The 23,305-nt window shown below is 36.4% G+C and overlaps 1 protein-coding gene across 1 annotated transcript; it reads left to right on the plus strand.

Annotated features, from left to right (window-relative positions):
* On the plus strand, window positions 294–21,568 carry LOC109717577 (nicotinamide adenine dinucleotide transporter 2, mitochondrial-like; the record flags this gene model as incomplete). The annotated part of the gene is made up of 8 exons (XM_020243423.1): window positions 294–405; window positions 1,909–2,015; window positions 6,786–6,834; window positions 7,902–8,014; window positions 19,312–19,406; window positions 19,497–19,585; window positions 19,694–19,788; window positions 20,638–21,568. Coding segments are annotated over 8 exons (882 nt in total), but the record flags the coding sequence as incomplete, so codon positions are not given.

Raw genomic sequence — 23,305 nt, forward strand, 5'->3', positions numbered from 1 at the left:
CTCTAATTCGAAGCTATATGCGAATTAATGGAGCGAATTGATGCAGTTTGGATTTGTTCCTTCGCAGTAGGTTTTCGAACCACTTCAGGCTAATTTGGTGACCAGGGAGACTAGTTTGGAAGGTGTTCCAACTGAGGGTAAGCTGAAATTTCTGTGAGAAAACTGAATTTACAAGATTCCGACTATATCTATTAGTATCTAACGATTTTGATGCCGTTTCGACGTTGTTCGCANCTTCTCCTCCAACTTCTTGTTTAGATCAAGAGTTGAGGTTCATGGTTGAGTTGAGTTGAATTGATGGTGGCGCAGGGGCCGTAGCGGCCACTTTTGTCTGCCCTCTTGATGTGATCAAGACGAGGCTGCAGGTCCACGGGCTGCCCCGGATGCATCCCTCCCACCGCCGAGGTTGGCCTCTTCCTTTTTCATGGCTCTTCAATTCTTCTTCTTCCAATTTATGATGATTGTTGCCAGCAGTGATTTTTGAATCCGTGAGTTATTCATGACATTCAATTAGAACCAATTAAGGTTTTGTTCCAAAAGGAGTTAAACTTCGCAGATCCAGCATTTACAGGGCAAAGAAGTGTCACATTATGTTCTCTTTCACAGGCTTAGTTGTTAGTTAGCTTTAGATTTTAGGCAAAAATAGACGTCTGACGCTCTACCAACTTACGCCGTGCCAGTCAAATGAGAGATGAAAAACTAGGATCCGAAAGAATCCTAGATAGTGAAAATTGCACAAATGGCGAAGCTTTGCGGTTCGATATGATTACGAGGTGATGAAGCTTTTCGCTGTTTCTTGAATGGGTGGTACTGTTTTATTTGGCATGCCATGTTAGGTTAGCTCTAGTTGAGTTCGGTACAATTCCGTTGGAACTTAGTAGCAACGTTATTTTTGTCATTTTGTCATATCCATCCCTTCCTTTAGCAGCATTATTTAAATTTCTATAGAAGCAAGCCGAAATTCAACATGCAGGTTTTGGTTTGAGTTTCGCTCCATGCTACCGGTGTTTTGGTTTTGAAAGTTTCGGTGATTTCGAGAATTTGGAAGTTTAACGTCTAGAGTTTGGTTGAAAGTTTCAGAAGGATCAAAGTAAATATGGAGGATTGGTATGATCGTAATAAAACTCATTTCCATGACAGTTTGATGTACAAATATCTCCCTTTATGCTTCTTCTAGGAAAGTTGTAGTTACCTATCATGTTGTCGTCAAACAGAGAAATCAAGTATAATGTAAGATGGAAGTTATATAATCTGTGTATTTTTGTCGCTTTGTAAGGTTGTTGTGGTATGTTCTAAAGTTAACCGTCTTATTAAAGACTTCTGACAGCCTTAGCAGATCCAAAGCTCGGTCCTTCTCATCCTGTTTTCCCTACTGTAAAAGCTGCAACATTTCTTTCCTGTTATTGGCTGATCAAAAGAGCTTTAGAAGCTACTAATTCTTCCTTTGGACCCTAAACAACATTATGTATGTTGTTCTTCCTGTGATATACAACTTTTCTGACTGCTGTTCTTCCCTGTTTATCCTGCGAAAGCTGCAGACGTTGACCACAGAATAAAACCACTTACTAATCCCTTTCTAACCTACCCACGATGATTTTCCCCTATAAATTGCTCTCCGATGGCATCCTTGCTAAATGCGAAAAATCTACTTATCTTGATTTTGGTTCCAACTCGTCCTTCTTCATTGCACACGCATGCACACAGACTTAAGGCTTTAAAGGAAACTGACTTATACTGATAGAAATAGTGGAAAATAGTAAGAACTTATTCAACTATCTTCTTTTATATCTTTGAATGTTTATGTGCATTAACAGTTGTATTCATACAAGTGCCTAACATATACTGATCTCTCTCCTCCTTATTCTTTCCCAAAGAGTATTTGGTAATTCGCTTTACTTGACGAATTAGGTAGTATCATTATTTCGAGCTTGGATCAAATAATTAAAACGGAAGGCTTTCAAGGACTGTATCGTGGCCTTACTCCAACTATTGTAGCACTACTTCCAACTTGGACAGTGAGTATCGTATACCCTTGTATTTAGAAACTGCCCTTAAATATATCAGTTTTTGTTTTTTTCTAGCTTACTGATTTGCTTATTTTGTATTTTATCTTTATCCGACTACCAGCCTTCAATCTATCATTGCTCATGCAATTAAAATCCTCAAGATCATATAGATCTAATCCATACAAACTAGGTGGAAGAAACTCTTCTGTATTGCGGTGGATATTGCCATTCTCCTATAGAAGTTGAGGGACTGTTGTACGTTCCCTAATAGCCACATCTCACCAAGTGACAAGATGCTTAAATTCATGATTTCGATTCAAATTTAGGTTGAAATTCATAAAAATAAATTCAAAAATTAAAGTTAAGACCAAATATAATCTTTTAGACAAGCTCTTAATTTTCGGTTACTTTGGAAGTCAAATAATTGAGATATAGTTTAACTCACTTTACCAACTCATTTTTGTAAATTAACTTTCATATTCACTTTCGTAAACCGGATAATCGAGAAGACGTCACTTTCTGAAAATGCTACTTTTCGTGTTTTACTTTCGGCCAACCAAACATGCCTTGAAGGAAAGTGGGAATTTTTTATACTTTTATAATAAAACTGAATGGAGACCCCCTCAACTATGGACATTTGAATGACCCCTTCAACTTTATTTCTTTTGATTGACACTTCTTAACTTTTGAATTTTTAGAATAAGTTATTCTAGTTTGTTAAACTGAGCATTTTGTCAAATTCATTAATGACTCTTATCAGGTTCAACAATTTTATCAAAATTTTATTAAATAAAAACTGAAACAAGTGATGACTAATAACTAATTAGTTCATTTAATTCAACGAAATTTATTATATGAATGTTGGATTTTAGGGTTTGTTTGACTCATGATAGTGAGGTAGCTTCTTATAGGATCACTCTCATAGAGTTTCCCTTCGCAGTGATCGGAATAGGTTGTTCTTTTTTGATCTCTTCTCTACTCTTTTTTGTATGATGATGTGTGTATTGGATGGCATTTTTGATCTTTGAATAAGTTTCCTATATGCTACGGTATCAGTTGGATTGCGTTATCCTTTTAGCAATTGGAGACTTATGTGTTTCTTGTGATTGTTAACTGAGAAAGCCCTTTAGTTGATTGAAATGCTATATTTTGCAGCATTTATTGCTTAATTGAGCAAACGTCATATGCGGCATAACTGCTTCAGCTTTAATGTGATTTACGGGTGATTTGTGTTATTGAAGTACGTTACTACATTTCTATTGAAGTTTATTTAGATCAAGAATGTGCTTTGTGATTTGTTGGAATAATTGTTTGTTCCTCTATGGAAATACATGACGTTCTCCTATATTTATTTTTCACAATTTCTTGTATAAATTGTGGATATTGTCAGCATATTTTTGGTGTGTTTAATAGATTTCTTATGTTTTATGAACTCATCTAGTCAAGTTCGCATTAAGATTTGTTGAATCATTCAAGACCAATCAGGTGTCAGATTTAAAATTTTAAGAATAACGATATCAAACTGCCATTTCACTAGTGACGAACCTGAAAAGTTTGAGGAATGTCAAAATTGTTGAATAGTTGTAAGACTACTATTAGCTAGTTTACTGAAATAATTCCTCTTTTGTAAAAAAGAAATTGTTGTAGAATATTTTCATTTCTTTTCCTTTTGATCTCTTGAATATGCTGGAAGCATAATTATTTGCCTTGCTTTTCAATCTCTTGAACATGCTTGAAGCTTTCTTTTGCTACATCACTTAATTATTAAACAACCTAAGGTCTACCATGGCATCTTAATTGCAAGAGCAATCAGTGGAGTAAATTGTTTCCTGCGGTGATTTACTAGGCGTCAAGGACATGGGACACGACATGACTCAGACACAACTACTCGGCAACTTCTAAAAAATTAGGACACGGGCATGGCATGGACACCGCCAATAAAATATAATATTATTAATATAATAATTTATATTTATTATATATAAAATAATTAATTTTGCTAAAACTTTGTTATATTTCTCATCTGAATGAAAGTTAATAAAATTCTTATCAATAGTTCATATATTTTAAGGAAAGAAATTCTCCACCATACATAATTTATTTATATTGTCCAAAATAAATTTGTATGCATTCATCAAAATGCCAAAAACTTTATCATCTTACACTATATATATATATATATATATTATTGGAATGCATCACAGACCCGTGTCAAACGCGCACTTATGGTTTGTCCGCATTCGGACACAAGTCCGACATGGACACGCGGATGTCTGACATAGAGGCTTATAGAAGTGTCCGTGAGGCATAGGTGATTTATCATGGCTCTGCCAGGTTTCTCTGCATTGATAGTATCATGTGGAAAATAACTATAGGATATCCATGTGCTTACCTCTGGATGATACTAAATTGATCAGATAGTTAAAATTTTTGAAATATCTACTTAGTCACTAGAACCTAATTTTTTTTTTTTAAAAAAATCATAATATCAACATTCATATAATCACATATCCCGAGTTGTGATAATTTGGATTATAAAAGGCTTACTAGTTCCGAAATAATAGTTTGGTCTCTAAATGGAAAATTCAGTGCTTCACATGAATCATTAATTCAAACTGATTCATTTCTTGTTGGATAGAATCAAACTAGAATAATGGGCTTTTTTTGCAAATAGCGCCCTTACAATTTTTTTTTTTAAATTGGCCCTGTCAAAAATTTATTTGCAAAAATGGCCCTGGCCCCGCCACGCAAGCGCCACGTCAGCGCCACGCGGGCGGGGCTGGGCCAGATGGTTAAGTTGAACACGGTGAACCATTCACCGTGTTCAATACAAAGTTTTTGTATTGGACACGGTGAACCATTCACCGTGTTCAATACAAAGTTTTTGTATTGGACACGGTGAACCATTCACCGTGTTCAATACAAAGTTTTTGTATTGGACACGGTGAACCATTCACCGTGTCCAATACAAAATAGCTAAGATCGAAATATTTGTATTGGACACAGTGAACCATTCACCGTGTCAAATACAAATAATTGGACACGGTGAATGGTTTACCGTGTCTAATACAAATACCTCCAACTTAGCCATTGTTGGGGTATTTGTATTGGACACGGTGAACCATTCACCGTGTCCAATATAAAAATCTTGTATTGAAACACGGTGAATGGTTCACCGTGTTCAACTTAAATACCTGGGCCCGCCTTGCCCGCGTGGCGCTGACGTGGCGCTGGCGTGGCAGAGGCAGGGCCATTTTTGCAAATAATTTTTGGACGGGGTTATTTTTGTAAATAAAATTTGTCAGGGGGCTATTTGCAAAAAAACCCCCTAGAATAATAGGTCCAATCAACTTTAAATGAGATCACTTCACAGAATTCAATTCGATCTAATCAAATAGCTATTGCACGACATAGATGTACCTAGATTTAAATACTATAGAAAACTACATTCAGAATTTCAGATCCATAAAATTGTTAATTATAAACCAATTGGATCAGAAGTTCACTGTAAAATAATCTTATGAAGAATTTATGAAGTTAAGATATTGTTAGAGTTTTGTGTGCTTGGAGCCAAAGCATTAGTTCACACCCAATATTATTAACATCCATCAGTAGGATGGATACATAGTTTTGGGTATTGAAGAGTGGTACAAATTAAGAAAGAATACAACAGCAATAGATATTTATTATGACATTTTAATGAATCTAGAAAGGGAATAAAGGTCTGACTCATGGCTATGGTGAAGAGAAATATAGGAGAACATCTGAGGAAGAAAGAGAGTAGAAGACAATCCACCTTCTTGGTGATGATTGGGGAGTAAATGGTGGTTCGATTGGATTGCCTATAAGGTCATTGAAGTAGAAGACATAAACGAATAGTGGACTTGGGGGTGGTCTAGGGTAAGGCCGAAGAGGAGGACATAATAGAACAGTGGACTTGGGTTAGAATCTAATATGAAGATTAGCTGTAATTAGATCATCATGAGCTATAAGTTTCTATGTTTGAAAGAAGCCTTAAAGAAGATATGGTTTTTTTCCCCGAAAGGACCCTTCTTAAATTGTACCATTTATTACAGTTTTAACACTAACCATAAAATACACAAATTTTGCTAGATTAGTTTTTACCCAAAAAATCGATTTAATAGGAAATGGGCCTAGGGATACACATTAACACTCTCACTCACGTGCATGATGGGTTTGAAAGGCACATGAAATTGATAGGTGAGGCATGAACACATTATATAATGTGAAAATTTAACGTGTTAAATGTCAAAGGTGGAGATTGAACCCATGACCTTACATAACGAAGGGGTTCAGAATTAGCTCTGATACCATGTTACCTGAAAGATTGATCTAGTAGGAAATAAGCCTAGGAGACTAGGAGTATATATTAACGTTAGTTTAATGGTTACAAGTAAACTTGAATTGAAGAAGGGGAAATGCTTATCGGAAAGAGGTGTAAGCATATTTATATGTTTTGTGCCAGGAAAACAATGATCTGCATAAGCACTCATATTGTTAATCTTGTGGGCTGTCACTTTCGCTTATAACTGCCAATAAAGAAATTGCCCAGAAAAGCTAACATCTGGTGCTAGAGTTACTGTAAATGAATAAAGGTTGATATCGTGCAAGATTACCGGTTGATAACCAACATATCTTATATAAAGATAAGCTCAAACATAGGCAATTCTATGAGGACGTACACATCTTTAGCTTCTGTTGTTGTATCAAGTCATTTTATTGAGTAACTGTCACTTAATTGCTTTCAATCAATTGCAGGTGTACTTTACTGTGTATAATCAGCTGAAAAGCTTTCTTCGTTCACATGGTTTGTTTCCTTTAGCCATTATGTAATGTAATTTGTATTTATTACGGTTTTCAGTATTTGTATAATTTAATGAATTCCTCTAGCTCTTAGCATATTTAAAATGGAGTAAAAGGAATTAGTGTTTATAATGATTGAAACCTGGATTAAATTTTGAATAGTATCCTTTTTAAGAAAAGCAATTATTTATATTTCTTTCCTATTTACATATTCTCCGATCAGTTGTCGATTACTCTTGATCAAGAAAGATGTTTTCAAAAGTTCAAATTTGGTTTAATTAATGGGTAACATGGTTATATTTGTTAAATTACTAATTAATAATCTTATGTCGTTGATGATGATTACGATTTTGCACTGCAATAAAATAGTTTCTTTCAAATAATATTTCACACATGTAAACCTTTAAAAATAACAATATCTTGGGACTGATTTATTGGTGATGCAAAAGGCCCATAAATAGTTTAGTTTCGAAGCCGAAAACAGTTTCCAAGCCAAAAAGAAGTTTTCCAACTGTTTGGTCCTACATAAAATACTTTTCAGTGTGAAAAGTAGTTTTAGATATTTTAAGAAAAACAACTTGTTTTCATTCTCTGGATTTTTTGGGGCGAAAGGGCAAACTAAAAACTGAAAACACCTCTCTTCCCTCACTCTGTTTTGCTCTTTTTAATTTCTTATCCTTCGACCCAAACACGTATTGCTGAAAAGTATTTCCAATTTATGAAAATTAAATGCTAATAAATGCAATATTTTTCCCGATGAAAATTACTATTTTGTTGAAAACAATTTTGACTTGTTTTATTTGTCCAGCCAAACACCCCCTGATATCGTTATTTTAACACAAAAATGACAGGCATGGGGTTGGTTTTCCTTAAAATGGGCAGATCATTTGGAGTGGATTATGATTTGTAGAGTGATAATAAAGGGAACACTTTCATAGATCAAACTATAGGGATTGCACAAAGAATGGTCCAAAAGTATGCATATATTGCAGAGTTTCAGAAAAAAAAAAACTAATATTTGTTTAGCAAAGTGGTGTTAGCACCAACTCTTCTTACTTTGTTCATATGCAGATGAAGGAAATGATCAACTCTCACTTGGTGCTAATATTGTGGCTGCAGTAGGTGCTGGAGCTGCAACAGCATGTACAACTAATCCACTATGGGTTGTTAAAACCAGGCTGCAAGTATGTTTTTACCATATCTGTGATGTGGCAAGTCATTCTATTGCTTCTTTTCAAATGCCTTTGATGCTGTTCCTGCATATGTAGTAGTCAATCCCACTTTTACGAAAAGCTTGAATTCTACCAACCTTAAAATCAAGCCTTTTCAATTGGTTATTGCATACATCATCAGGCCTTTTTTTGGTTTCTTTCTGCTATGCACGGCAGTCCATAATTCTAATTCAAATAGAAATGAACTGGCAGAAAATTAAGGTATTTGTCCTCTGCTCACTGTATTTGGTTCTGAAAATGCCGATATAAGTTATGTAATGGCAGGCTAATCTTGATAATTTGATAGTTTGATTGAACTTAAAAAAAAAAAAAAATTGAAGCAACTTCAGGCTGATTTGAGTCCTGTCTTCCACTACATCGAGCAAATAGTCCCGTAATTGCATTTGGGTGCAACACAATAGAAAATCTGAAGCAACTTCACTAGAAGCTGATGTGCTTCCACGCCCTTATCAAGCAAATAGTGCAGTGATTGCATTATCCGTCCGTTTTGACCTATATTTCACATGTGACTTACTCAGATACTTGTAAAATTAATATATACAAAAGCGAATAGAAAGATGGCAATTGTATAGGAGAGAACTGAAGAGATGAAGATAACAAAAGAAAGAATTCAATGAGAACAGAGGAGTACATAGGAAGAAAAACAAAATATGAATGTATACAAAGTGCATATAATTTCAAGACTAAAATTAAGCTCAGAACACTGCAAAAAACTGATATGTATAATCCTTCGTAGTTCGTAGTAATGTCTACTATTTTTCATCGTATGATGCAATGTCTTCAATGCAATTTATAGTAAAAGTTTTATGACCATTTCTTTCGAATTGGTGTGAAAGGGGTGAGAAAATCAAAGAGGGTTGTTCATTATCTAAAAGGTCCTTTTCCTTTCCATATTCTTTACTTTTCTCGGCTTGACTAAAAACTTCTGGAAAACAATTAGTAAAGCATAACATATGAAAGAAGAAAATTCATCAGATGTGTGCCAATGGAAAGAATTAAGAACGCCTGAAAATAGTAAAATGCATTGACAAATTTTGCTTACGCTGATTATACTATAGGATCTGTAGATTATTTCATCCATTGAATCATTTTAAGATTTATTAGGAATCGTATCCTCGTAAGTTTCTTCTTCAATGTTTTGAACATCTTTTTGGCATTACTTGCTTTTCCTTTGAAATCTAGATTAGCTGAAAAAAATCTTGGTGACTCTAAATGATTATCTTTCATCTAAGATCTCAGATAATCAACAGATATTTAAAAATGCAAGTCTGACAAACAACATTTATAAAAATGGAAGGAAAAGCAAATCTCTCCGTAGGCCATCCAAATTTAGCCAATTGTCACATAAAACCTTATCAAAGAAAGTCGAGATAGGGCATGATAAAAGTAATTATCAAGGTCGTAGAGCTAAATCGTAAATCTAGAACTAAACATTAAAAAAAAAAAAAAAAACCTAACACAAAATCAAATAATGTGCATATCATGCAACTCTCTAAGCTGCAAGTTAAAAAGTAATTGATGCACATCGGGATAGATCAAAGCAAACAAATATATAATCCATTACGAAAATGAGATCATAATCAGCGTTTTGAATAATTTAAAAGAAAATAGTAAAAGCAGCAGCTGAAGAAAAAGAAGAAGAAGAAGAAACATCGGCAGTTGTGGTAGGAGTAGTAGTAAATTTAATAGCAATAATTTTCCCTTACGGAAGGCAGCAAAATGAAAACGAATCTATATAGAGATTGAGGACAACTAAGCTCCAAAGATTTAGACACACAGAATGTCTTCTAATTGTGTTCATAAACATTTTAAAATTTACATATAAAGGAAAATTGTCAATAGGGCAATAAATTTTCCAATTTAAGTTGCAACAAAGAGACAATTACAACTAAGCAGAAGCGATAACTTGCAGCAACAATTCTAAGTTGTCGAAAAAACAGGAGTTCGGCAGGCTGATTCCATAGAATCAAACAAATATCTTACCAATCAATGAAAACAATATCATAATCAGCGTTCTGAATCGTTTGAAATTAAGGCAGAAGTAAAATAGAAGTAGGTGAAGAAAAAGAAGAAAAAAAAGAAACCATAGCAATATTAGCAGCAACTGTAGTAAAATCAATGGGAGAAAAGGAAAAACCATGAATAACAGAATAAATCAGACAGCTAGCGCAATATAAGAAATATAAATGAGAATTTAATATTAAATAGAAACAAAATAAGAGTATTAATAGTTAGGAATAAAATAACATAAATATCTTTTGAGCAAGTCTGATTATAGTAGCATTCGCAAAAAATCAAATGCCACATATCTCTAGGAGTTTCACGAAAATGACAAAACTTATGCTGTTGTCTGTTGGCCTCTATTGATGTTGAAAGATTAGACACCTAACATGATATTAAAAAAACAAATTACTATTTGAATACCAAATAGTAATAAACACAGAGTATGGATGACTATATTCTGCAATAAGTTGTAGCTAAAAGATTCAAATATTTGTCAGGGAAGCCTAATTCTAGTCCCATTGGCCAAAACTTTAGGTGCCATATATCATTACCAGTTTCACCACAATGGCAATATCAAGTGAACAACAAAATTGAAACTTCTCTAATGAAACTGGATTGTCAAGTGCATTGCCAACCTATAATATCATAGAAAGTTTTCAACAGTTGTTGGTAAGAAATTAATCTAAGTGAGCATATATAGTAGGCATTGCTCATTTTTAAGGAATAATAGATGCGAGAGTCGCCATTTGGCTGTCAAATTTGCAGTGCTATTTAAGTTTCTTCACTTTTTTTTTTATTATTAACGCTCATAGCTAGCTTCCTCTTTTATACAAATATGTTATTAGGCTACAGAATATTTCGATAGGATTGAAAAATTAAAATTTTAAACTCTAAATACCCATTTTCCTTAAAATATTAGTTCAGCTAATGAAAATAATTTTTTTTTACTCAGTAAAAATGAGGTAGCTTTCTTCAAATAGAGTAAGAGAAGCTTACGTGACATAGCAGGCAACACTGGACCAAATATTTCATCTTGCGCAATAAGCCTATTCTCTTGGCCAATTGTATAATGGATTTAGTAAGCATAGAGGCTAAAAATGTAAAAAAAATTGACTTCTAAATAGCTTAACTTTATTTATTAAATCACGGTAATTAGGTGTGAGAATTTTTGACAATTTAGGGTTTATGCTAAAAGTGGTAATTTGTTGTGGTATTTTCACTGCAAATTCTGAATTATGTTTTCTTCAGAGATATTTCCTAATCGGAAAAATTGTATATATGTTCTATCATCTGTATTAAGAGACATTGAGATAGAGAATGCACAACATTCAGCAAAAATGAAATTTTATTGAACTTGCCATTTTATTACCTTAATATAAGCTAAAATGTTGGGCTCAATATAGCATCCTTTTTTAGCACAGGGTTTTCCCCATCAATAATATGGTGCCGTCTTTCCCATCTTTAGTGCATAGAACTCTTTGAAATAGCTTCTTATCAACCTTATAATAATGAAATATGCAGTGTAATTAGTAAAAAGTTGAAAAATACACCGACGTGTTGCGGTTGGTAAATACTGTTGCAATAAAAATTTATAAAATATCAGTGAAAAGAGACTTTCAAATCAGCAAAAATTTACACTAAAAAGTGGTATTGAACCCAAGAGATAAACCTTATAGTGTAATTGTAGAAACTAAACCTTGGAGGTAAAAAAGTCTAGTGCAAACAGTGATAGAGGAAATTACCTGCCCAACAGTGTAAATAAGAGGTTCCTCAGTCAACTTAATCTTGTCTACCTCCAACAAAGTAGTTCCTGGCAAATTCTATGACAAAGAATTGAAATTAAAATAAATCTATGTATATAAGATAATTACAGCACATAGTTAATAGTCTTAAGTTTCATATACAACTTAACACATCAGAAATATTTGGAAAATCAATCGTACCATAGATGCATGCTACAGGATTTGTAGTGCTGCTGCTGCTGCTTCTTCTTCAGCTTCTTATTTTCTATTGATTGTGTCGCTAGTACCGTTAGTGCTGCTACTGCTACTTTCTCTTCTTCTCTTTCTTTTTCTTCTGCTCCTTATTTTGCTGTTCATTGCATTGCTACTGTTGCTAGTGCTGCTGCCGTTACTGCTTACATGCTGCTAGTGCTGTCTTCTGTTTTCTCCTCCTCTTGCCATTGATTTTGTTTGTGCTGTTGCTGCTGTTGCTACTGGTTCTTCTTCTTCTTCTTTCGCCATAAGCTGTACTGCTACTGCTACTGCTGCTAGTGTTGTGGTTTTTACTGCTGCTTGTGGTAACTCTTCTTCTTCGTCTTCGCTGCTGGTTGTTCTTCTTCTTCTTCTTCTTTTTCTCTTCCTATTTTTCTTTTGCCATTGATTATGCACTACTGCTGCTAGTGCTGCTGCTGCTCTTCCTTCTTCTTCTCAGTTCCTTGTGCTGCCATTCATGTACTGTCCACTTACAGTTATAACAGACTAAATAAACATGAGAGTTTTCAGACTTGACAACAGCAGATAAGAGTTCATCGCCATCCAGCCTTGCTCGTTAATAGTAAACATGCCCCAAGAGAAGTATATTAACAAAAACAATTGATTTAATATGCTGCATCAAAAAATTAAAAAACATCATTGTATTCAAATTAAATAGGTAAGCATAAAACTTTTCACATGAATACATAATCCACTTGTAATTGTAATATTTGGTCATATCGACAAAGTATCACATCAGACATGGTTACTTGATATTTCTCAACATTATATTTACTATCTTCTTCATAGTTGCTATAATTACATAGACCGAGTAAAATTCTAACCAAGTTAATCTAAATATAAGACAAGTAAAATTAATAACAAAAATAAAACAAATTATGCACCATAATAATCATAATCCAATAAAGTTACATAGCAAACAACGCAAAAGGAAAAATACTACTCACCTTTCTTCACTTTCACAAATTTACCCACATGGGATCACCTCACGTCTCATGCCACCTCCCATAGTTGGTGCCTTCTACGGCTGGTGACCTCCGCGAGATCTTTGACAACGACTTGGGGGACTATGGTAGTAGCCCCAAAACCTCTTTGATGAGCGAAGGGTCTGCGGTGCTTCCAAAACCCCTTCAATGAGCTTATGCCCCTTCCAAATCTGTCACGCCCCGAGTCCAAAGCGGAAGCCCACGGGGACGTCAACAGACCCGCCGAACGGACAAAGTTTCCTCTACCCGAACAAAGCGTCAACACAACAGAATAATAACAAGGCAAATCGAGAGATCACAATTAAAAGTTTTCCAAATCACGAGAACAAGAATAAAGTCACTAAACAAACGAACTATATGTATCAGAGCAGAGCACTATAAACATAATTATTATACATCACTGTACCACATCCCGAAGTCTCAACTGACCAGAAAGATAAATGTACAAATAAAAGGGCCCTGGCCGTCGCCAGTCCTGATGTATAGCATGATAAAAATATCTAGCTGGAAGACTACTACAACGAATATACACAGGTAGGAGATGCTATTTACGGTGTGATTCCCCTTACCTCGATCAACTGTTGGTATAAATGTCCTTTAGAAGTAAACCACAAGAGGGTGTGAGAACTACTAAACAGCAGTTCCCAGTGGGTATAGTCAACTATAACTACGACCTTCCCACTAGGTTTACTAGAGGCCAAAAATAGTGAAAGAATAGGAAAGTATGCTGTAAATGAATAATTGAAAGAACAGTGAATGAATAACTGACTATAATCGGAACAGATATATATATATATATATATATATATATATATATATATATATCTACTAAACCATCATGTCCCTATACATGCAGTAAAAAGGAAGGAAAGAAGATAATTAATGCATGCATCAATGCTATTACTAATAAACAAATGCTGTAAGAGTACCCAATCACAACAGCCGACTCGTATATCCGGTCAAGCCTGCGCCTACCTAGTGCGCTGACAAACTCCCGCAGGTGTGACGGCAATACATAGGCTACTGTCTCTGCTATCTCTGGCTAGCATTTTGAGCGGCACTCGAGGGAGCGACCCCTATCGAGTATCATAGCACGTATCACTGTCAATCTCAATATGGCCTTGCAGGCTGTGGTCTATGTGATGATCAAACATATCACAAGTACCCAATCCAATGTCCTCAACATAATCATAGAGTAATCTCTAAATCAGATGTCATAATGCAATATTCATATTCTCTCTCTATGTTCAAACATCTGCATACTACCGCTGCGCTACCCACGGCCTCTATCACCTAATTTATGGCATGTACAATATAAATGGGTAATAGATGACTCACCATTATGCATAAGATGTCAACTAGCCTCCCACGATCTGAGCTAGAATATCCAATATGAGATATTGATAACAAGTCACTATATCACGACTATTAGACTTATAATTCACACAGTATGGCCTAAATTAGTATCTATAAGTAAATAAGCTGAAATCCATACCCTCGACTCAATTCATGCTAATATCATCTCTATCAACATATATAACCACAAATATATACATATGTCATGCCTACTCGACTTAGTGCTCATGCATAAATCATTGCTCGCGTAGACTCTTGCTAGGAAGTCATTCTTCCATTCAAGTCCATGCTAACATAGCCCTTTATCATCTATATGATCATATACATATGCATGTGCATGCAAATAGACATGAAGGAAATTCGTCATTTTCGACGACTCGGAACCCATCTTGGATCGCTAAACCCATAACGACAAGAATCAACCTCCAAGGCACCCCTTCTCGGCTCACGCCACGTAGGAATCCACTAAGGGAACACTAATATCAACAAGTGTACTAGCAAAACAAGAAATACTAAATTTCATCAATTCGGCGATTTGATCAATAAAAGGGTGTAGAAAGAACGAAACTAACTTACCTCAATGATTCGAGTGAGGAAATTCCAAATCTGCAGGAAAATGATAAGAGATTCGGTGAAGTTCTCTAAATGCTCTATGGAGAGTCGGAACTTCTGTCACGCCTCGGGGTCTATTTTTATAAGCCGTTTGAAAAGAGGGCCAATTTGAAGCCAACAGGTTAGCGGAAAAGCCCAAATATTTTTTTTTTTTTTTTTTTTTTTTTNAATGATTCGAGTGAGGAAATTCCAAATCTGCAGGAAAATGATAAGAGATTCGGTGAAGTTCTCTAAATGCTCTATGGAGAGTCGGAACTTCTGTCACGCCTCGGGGTCTATTTTTATAAGCCGTTTGAAAAGAGGGCCAATTTGAAGCCAACAGGTTAGCGGAAAAGCCCAAATATTTTTTTTTTTTTTTTTTTCCTTGATCCAAGGGATGACAGACCCGCCACAAATATAAAGAATCCTCTATCCACACTAACATAATTTCTCCTATATTTGCATGGCGTCGTACATAGTACAAGTCACAACCACAATCATTCGCAAATTACATTCACAATTGTACATCACATGTTTTACAAAATTCACGTCTATCAGTTGAAAGCATTTCCCAACCGAAAACTTATTTTGAAATACTGAAGTCACGAAAAGCCGAAAAATCTTTTAAAACTTGTTTCCCATACGAAAATTTTTCATTCATTGAAAACGAGCTACCACGAGTAGAAAATCATTTTGCATAAATTCATACGATGTTTCCAAAACAGCTTTATTTAAGTGTAACGCACCAATAGTCCTACATCGGGTGGGAAACTGATTCTGATTAGAATATATGAAGCCTACACACTAGAAATAATAACTGGGCTTAAGTATTTTGGGCCGGTGGTTTGGGCCCAACGAGTTATTGTTGCCAGCAGGTCGGGTCATTGCACTTGGTATCAGAGCCGAATAACAGTCGAAAGTGTGAGAGCTAAGTGCTATACGGGGCAAAGTGCTACACCAATGGGTTTGGTGGGAGCCACCTTTTGAACCCGTAGGAGTTATCTCTAGAATCTCACATCGCCTGGTAATTCTGATCTGCATCTGTGATCTGGTTTGGACCCAACGAGGACGTCAGGGTTTAAACAGGGAGAGTTTGTAACGCCCCAATAGTCTCACATCGGGTGGGAAAGTAATTCTGATTAGAATATATGAAGCCTACACATTAGAAATAATAACTGGGTTTCAGTATTTTGGGCCTGTGGTTTTGGCCCAACGAGTTATTGTTGCTAGCGGGTCGGGTCGTCGCATTAAGATTTCAAACAACATCATCGCCAACTAAAGCCAAAGCAAAATCAAACTGAACCACAATGATTCTAATTATTCAACAAAGATGACGGGTAAGGACCTCTATCTCTCGCTAAGTATGCGCCTCACGCCTCGCCCCGACTCGTATCTCTAAGATCACCTGGAATGGAAGGGAGGAACCAACAAGGGTATATAGGCACCGACCACTCAGATCAACTAGAAGGTGTATATCAATGTCACTACCACTCTACTCTAAGTCATGAATGCAAGAGAGAATGCACCAAGTAGAGTAAGGTCGAAGTCATGTGGTGAAAGGCTCAAGTACTTGATAGACAAGTATATGTAAGCAAAAGGATAGAGATGAGGGGAACACCACCGAGCGTGCACTACTAAACCGACTTCGGATCGAAATACCGACATGTGTCACAGCTGCACCAAACTCTCGCGGTATGCAGAACCATCAACTGGACCTACGACAGGTCCATCGAGTCAAAAACCAAACCTACTAACTCAAGAGACAATGCTCACAAACCCAAAACCACCTGCGGGATCGATTTCCCAAAACCGACTCTCGAACTCGTCGGGGATCCCGAAAACGCACTGGGATGCCCGCGGGACCCACGAAACTTCCCGAAACACACCGACTCATGCCGTGAGTTACCCGCTGCCCTGAAATACATCCATTTGAGTGTCCAGGTACCAAACACAAGCACCAAGGTCAACTCGATCATTGTCGGTCGACCAATCCGCTCTAAGCTTTCAAAAGTGTCCACTTTGGCACTGGAAGCCTCTGCCGCTCACCTGTTGCCTTCGAACACACGAGGCGACCCTGTTAGCCAGCCAACGGGGCTAGGTGATGATTTCGAGGTGACCACGCAGCCAGAAACTCATCGCGATGAGAGCCCACGTTCTACCGGCGATTTTGCTAAACAACGCACCGAAACACCACCGCTCATCCACCACCTCCGGACTTCGAAGGTGGCGGTAGCAACCAGTCAACAAGGCTTGGCGGGGTCCCTATGGTTGTCGGGGAGGTTGGTTAGTGTTAAGATCTACGAGGGCGAAGAAGAGGCATGATCTCTAATGTAGCCACCCTCTCACAAAGGTGGCACCGACGACCGCAGAAGATAAGAGGAGAGCGGTGGTGGCGCCCCAGTCAGGCCGACGGAGCTTCTCCCATATAGGGTTTGTGGCGAGGCGGCGAAGGTGGTGCTAGGCAGCGAAAGGGGGAGGAAGCAGGTGGCGAGGACGAGGAAGAAGATGAAGAGGGAGGCGCTGTTACGGAGGTGAGTTAAGATTACAAAGAAGAATGCAATAGAGAGAAGGAAATGGGAGAGGGTAATGGAAAAGTACGGGAGAAGGTGATGTTGAGGAAGGGGAGGATGTACAATGTCTGGGAAGAGGGAAAGGAGGAATGTGCGTTAGCACGCACGTGGGTCCCACACGTGCTTTCTAAAATGTTTTTCTTTACTGTAGCGGGCCCCATGGAACGTGAAATGCGGAGAGTGCTCTGAGGCAACTTCAAGGTTGCCAATTCATAAGTTTATAAATCCTAACAATTTGCAAATTTCATGAGAATTTGGTTAAACAAGTTGGTTAGCCAAGTTAGCTATGTATCAAGTTTTACTTCCGCTAAGTATTTCTACACTGCAATAGGAATTCTGTCTATCTTGATGGGGCCATCATTTTCATCTTTTCCATAGAACAACTATAACTGAGAACTCATAGTGTACCTTAGAGAACTCCAGTCCTTTTTCTGCAGATAAGTATTTTATCCTGCTAAGCATCTTTCACAGCTTCCATCAAATAATTTGTGGAAGTGATTCGTTTATTATTCGTTACCTTCATCTCTGTTCCTTCTAGTCATCGTCAATTATATCACCATGTGAAGTGTTCCTACTATTACATTGCTCCTTGGACTTTCTCATTCCACCATATTTTAATCCCTTCAATGTCTCCATTGCAATCTTCTTTTATTTTTTTTTTTAATACAATTTATACCGTCATAATAAAGTGAATCGTGTCCCTCTATCTTAGCTACTAACGTGGCGCGATAAAAAGCGCCTATGTGGACTGGCTAGGCACCTTGAGTTGGCAGTGTAAATGTTGGATGCAGCACTTCTCAAATATTGGATATGACAACCGGATATTGCTTTTTACTTCATTTTTCATACTTAATGAGCAGGCTATACACTGGTTTTGGACTTTGGAGTCTATTACGCCAAAAAATCTCATACCAACTCATGGCATAAGCAGCATAATATAGGATATGCGTTGTCCAATAGCTGAGGGCTAGATGGTGCAGTCTAACATTATTCTGAAATTTCCAGGAAAAAGTAATCTATCAAATATTAAATTCAGCCCATATCATAGTCAATTTCCGTTCTTTTTCTTCTGATGATTGTTTGAAAAAAAATGAAAGCCTTGGTCTCCATTTGATTGACCTATGCAGTTGGGGCATTATTAGTAGTGTTTTTATATGTTGAGAAGATGATGTGGAAGTTGGTTGATGAGTTGGGTTATTGGTTGTAACTTCTGGTTGGGTGAAAAGTAGTATATATTATTAGGGATGAGACAAAAGTAGTTCTGGTAAAAATATGGTTCTTTTTTGCTAGTGCAAGAAGCCTCACGAGCACCGTCTCTTAGGGGGTGTTTGGTTCCCCGAAAAATATCCTAGAAAATAGTTTTCTGGTTGGAAAATACTTTTCCGGCTGGAAAATATTTTTCTATCTATGGTTTCCAGAAAAAATAGTTTTTTCGAAAAACTCTTTTTTCTAGATTGCATGGAAAACTAATGTTTTCATTTTCTAGATTTTCTTTTATCTGGAAAACAAAAACACTGAAAAATGGTGTTTTCCACAAAAAAGTTTTTTTCCAGAAAAACAGTTATCCAGAGCTTTCGAGGAACCAAACACCCCCTTGGCGTAAAAATGGAATTTCTTGCATGCATAACAATGTCAGTGATCTGTACTACCTTTTCCAGAACCTTATCACCGTTCTTCTTGGCATGTTGTAATAGCGTAGAAAGGGTTGTTATGCCTAATTGACTAGTTTTCTTGTATTTTGGTGTTAGACACAAGGAATGAGGCACGATGTAGTGCCCTATAGAAGCATGTTATCTGCTTTAAGAAGGATTGCACAAGAAGAGGGCATTCGTGGGCTTTACAGGTCAGTTGCATCTTAACCATTTCCATGTAACCTTCTTCCAACTCTTTGTTTGAGTCTCATTGTTACATGCTATGTTTCTCTTGTGAACAGTGGCCTTCTTCCTTCTTTAGCTGGGGTTAGCCATGTGGCTATCCAATTTCCAGCGTATGAAAAGCTCAAATATCACTTGGCCAAAAGAGGTAATGAATTATTTCATTTTGTCAGAGGACTGGAGTTTGTAACCTTTTTCTTTCTCTTGGTTTTTTACTTTATGTTACTGGGCCTTCGATCTTCCAAATATTTGTCAGATAACACTACGGTTGACAAGCTAAGTCCCGGGCGTGTAGCTGTGGCTTCTTCGCTGTCTAAAATAATAGCCTCAACAGCGACATATCCTCATGAGGTATGCCTTCCATACTAATTTTTTTGTTAATTAGGCAAGGTGGTCACCTGTGGCTGTTTGTAAACAAGTGTCTTTACTTCAGAAGTTCACATTTTAGTACTCGATCTCTCTGAAGTTCTCAGTCCCTCACTTCTATCTCCAAATAGCTCAAGAAATTGTTGCCTACATTGGGTTGGACCCGAGTAAATCTGGCCCAACATGTCCACTCGGGCCCTTTTTACCAGGTAGGGCCCAGCACCACCTAGAGAACCGGATGGATTAATAAGAGGCCCTCTAAAAATTAGAGACCCGATAAATCCTGGTTGGGCCCGGATCTTAGTTTCTTTTGTTGACTTGGCCCAACAGAACATGTGTTTATTTCACCTGGCCCAGCCAAATCATGTGGCACTTGGCCCTGGCTTAAATATGGACTTGGCTGGGCCGAGGCTGAGCAAATTTAATTTAGTCCCAAACTAGGCTCAAATCTCACCTGGCCCAGCATGCTATTTGTTCACCCTCCGCCCAAGGCATCCATGAATCCTTACATTGCTCTGAAATCTGCACTCTGTTTTATCCCACACTTCAATCCATTTAAATGTTAGGTAGTTCACTGGAATTATGAGATGGGGCAGAGGGATAAGGCAGTGTGTTGCACAGATATACAGATGCACTCTGTGTCAGAAATAATTTCTACAGTAGGTTTTCTAACGCTGAGATAACAAAATCAAAGGCTAGCTTTTTTAAGTTCAGACACCTGTTTCCAAGGCCCATGGTTTAGGTACCCGCTGTTTGTCGGCACCATTATTTTATCTCATTTCCTATAGTCTATTGAAATATGCTCTCAAACTCATGTCCTGATAAGCTTGCCAGGTTATACGGTCGAGGCTACAAGAACAAGGCCATGCACGTAACACCACAGACCGGTACACTGGTGTGTTTGATTGTGTAAAGAAAATCTTCAAGAATGAAGGCATCGCCGGCTTCTACCGCGGCTGCGCCACAAACTTACTGAGAACTACCCCGACTGCTGTTATTACTTTCACCAGCTATGAAATGATTAAGAGATTCTTACACCAAGTCCTTCCTACATGAGGCAGAAAATTCTGAATCCATCCCGTCTACCATACGGAATGAATTCAAGAGCAAGGTGCTTGCAATAAGGGAGGCAAATGTCGAAGAACTAAACTCTCGACACTAGAGAGAGTGTGCTTGTTGAAGGGTAAATTGCACCGTTTCGTATCCAACCGGTTGCACCATTCATATCCCATCTTTACTGAAGTTTGCAGTTTCCTCCCCGAACTTCTATTTTTTTTTTTTTTTAATCAGTTCTGTAACTGCTGTTAGCTGCTGCAATCAGGTCTCCTCCGTTGAAAAGTCCGTTGACTAGGACAAGTTGTCACATTCTGGAGATCTATTTGTGCTCTCTCGTAATTCCCGTCTGAGTTTACAGATTCCTTGATGAAAGGTTCTTTGAAACAAATAAGGGCCTTTGGGGACCATATTGCAAAGATTGAAAGGTTGGGGACCAAAGTGAAATTTTGGGCGAAAGCTCGTAAATTGAGTTGCATGGTGTTTTTGAGGCTGGATCCAAGTGTGTGTAGATTTGTTGGTCAACTAATCCCTCTTTTCTTTTATTTATATTTTCTTTCCTCCAAGGAGGGCAATGGAATTGACTTATATTGGTTAGGCCATCTGAACCTCTTAGAAAAAAGGCTAATATCTGGATTATTGAATGCAGTGGTGTTGTCTCTCAATGTTGTTAGGATGATTCTGGATTATTGAATGCAATGGTGTTGTCCCATTGTTGTGAGGATGACATGTAGTGCCCACAATTTAATGAGGGTGCAAATATAGCTCCTCAGTATTTTTGCTTTTAATAATTGCCATCATCTGCAAAATGCATTTTAGTACTAAAATTATACAGAACTTATCTGCACTATGGATAATTTTGAGTCGAAAACTTTTGACCTTTCAGCCATTTGATTTTACTCTTTGACCTTTAATTTGTTTGATTTGATCCAATCAACAGCACTTTGACTCTAAAATGCACGATAATTACTTTAACGAATTTGCAGCTACGAAAATTGCATGAAGTACAAAAAGTAAACCTGACGAGAATTGCATGAAGTATGCTAACTAAATATTTAAGACAAACAACAGATTTAAATTTTAAACTTAAAGTGCCGTTGACTTTCTGAGGTCAAACAAATTTAAAGACGGAGTAGTAAAAATAAAATTTTGAAAGATTGAATAGCCAATTGAAAATAATCAATAGTTCAGATAAGTTTTATACATTTTTGCCAAAATTTAAATTTTTTTAAAGTTTAAATTCTTTGTTTTCATGACTTAAAATTTTAACACTAATGAGTAATACTAAGAACGAGCTATAATAAATTTATAATTATAATAACCAGTGCAAATTATAATATAAATTACAATATAAGTAATAGTTAGTATTAATATTTTATATACTTTAATTGGGTGGCTCCAATCTACTTGTGTTCCACTCGTTTACAGCTCTAATCTAGGTTCACTTTGACTTTGGGTCAAGGTAGATAAAGCAGTAGCTTAGGAATTTTTTAATTTAACCTTTTAAAAAATTATAATTTGTGAAATGATGAAGTAAACTTTTCTTTTGGCCAAATAACCCTTTTTTTGTTCAACTTAGGCGGTGTTTGGACTGATAAATCTCTAGATCCAACGTAACTCAAGTGCAGTGGTGTTTGAGTTTCTCTGAAGCGAAGTTATTTTTAGTTATTTTCTCGTTATTTGTTTTGATGTAACTCATACATTCTGAAAATTAAATTTAAGCACTTTTTTTTATTTATTTTGGTATAATTTGATGCTAATGTAACTAGTTTTTTGAGTTTTATTATTTATTTTGATGTAAATAAATAAATCTCGTTATCTCCTAAATATAGTGATAAACTTATCCCATCAAATTCAATATATTAAATAACTAAAATTCTCCATTATTATTTGAAGGTAATCTTAATCCATTGTAAAGGACATAGAGTTTAGGTTTTAATGTTTAATTTTTTAGAAAAAGTTGAGTGTGATGGAATTTGAGTTTGGCACTCTAAAAGGGGGAAGTCAAGACTAGGTGAAGTGGAGGTCTTACATAACTTGAGTTATATTTTTTTTTTTAATTACACCAAAATAAATACGAAAAATGATGGAACTTGAGTTCCACTCTTCCACCTACTCCAAACCAAATGGCTCCTTAGCAGTAAGTTGGAAGAATAATTGGAAGTTGGTGTATCGTTTATCATTTTTAATAAAATTTAGAAGACAATAAGGTGAATTATTTACCTTTCTTTCTTTAAAAAGAAAATGGTGAATAATTTATCTCCTTTTTTTTCTATTTTTCATATGTAATCCTAATAATAACAAAAAATTTTAATAAATCACACACAATCCTACCAATCTAAAAAATTCTAACATACCCATATAATTCTAGCAATTAAATAAAAATTCTAATAATCGGCATATACTCCTAACAAGCTCATAAAAATTCTCACTCTATACAAAAAAAATA

The sequence above is a fragment of the Ananas comosus genome, linkage group 11 (genome assembly GCF_001540865.1).
Source record: "Ananas comosus cultivar F153 linkage group 11, ASM154086v1, whole genome shotgun sequence".
NCBI classification, from domain to species: domain Eukaryota; kingdom Viridiplantae; phylum Streptophyta; class Magnoliopsida; order Poales; family Bromeliaceae; genus Ananas; species Ananas comosus.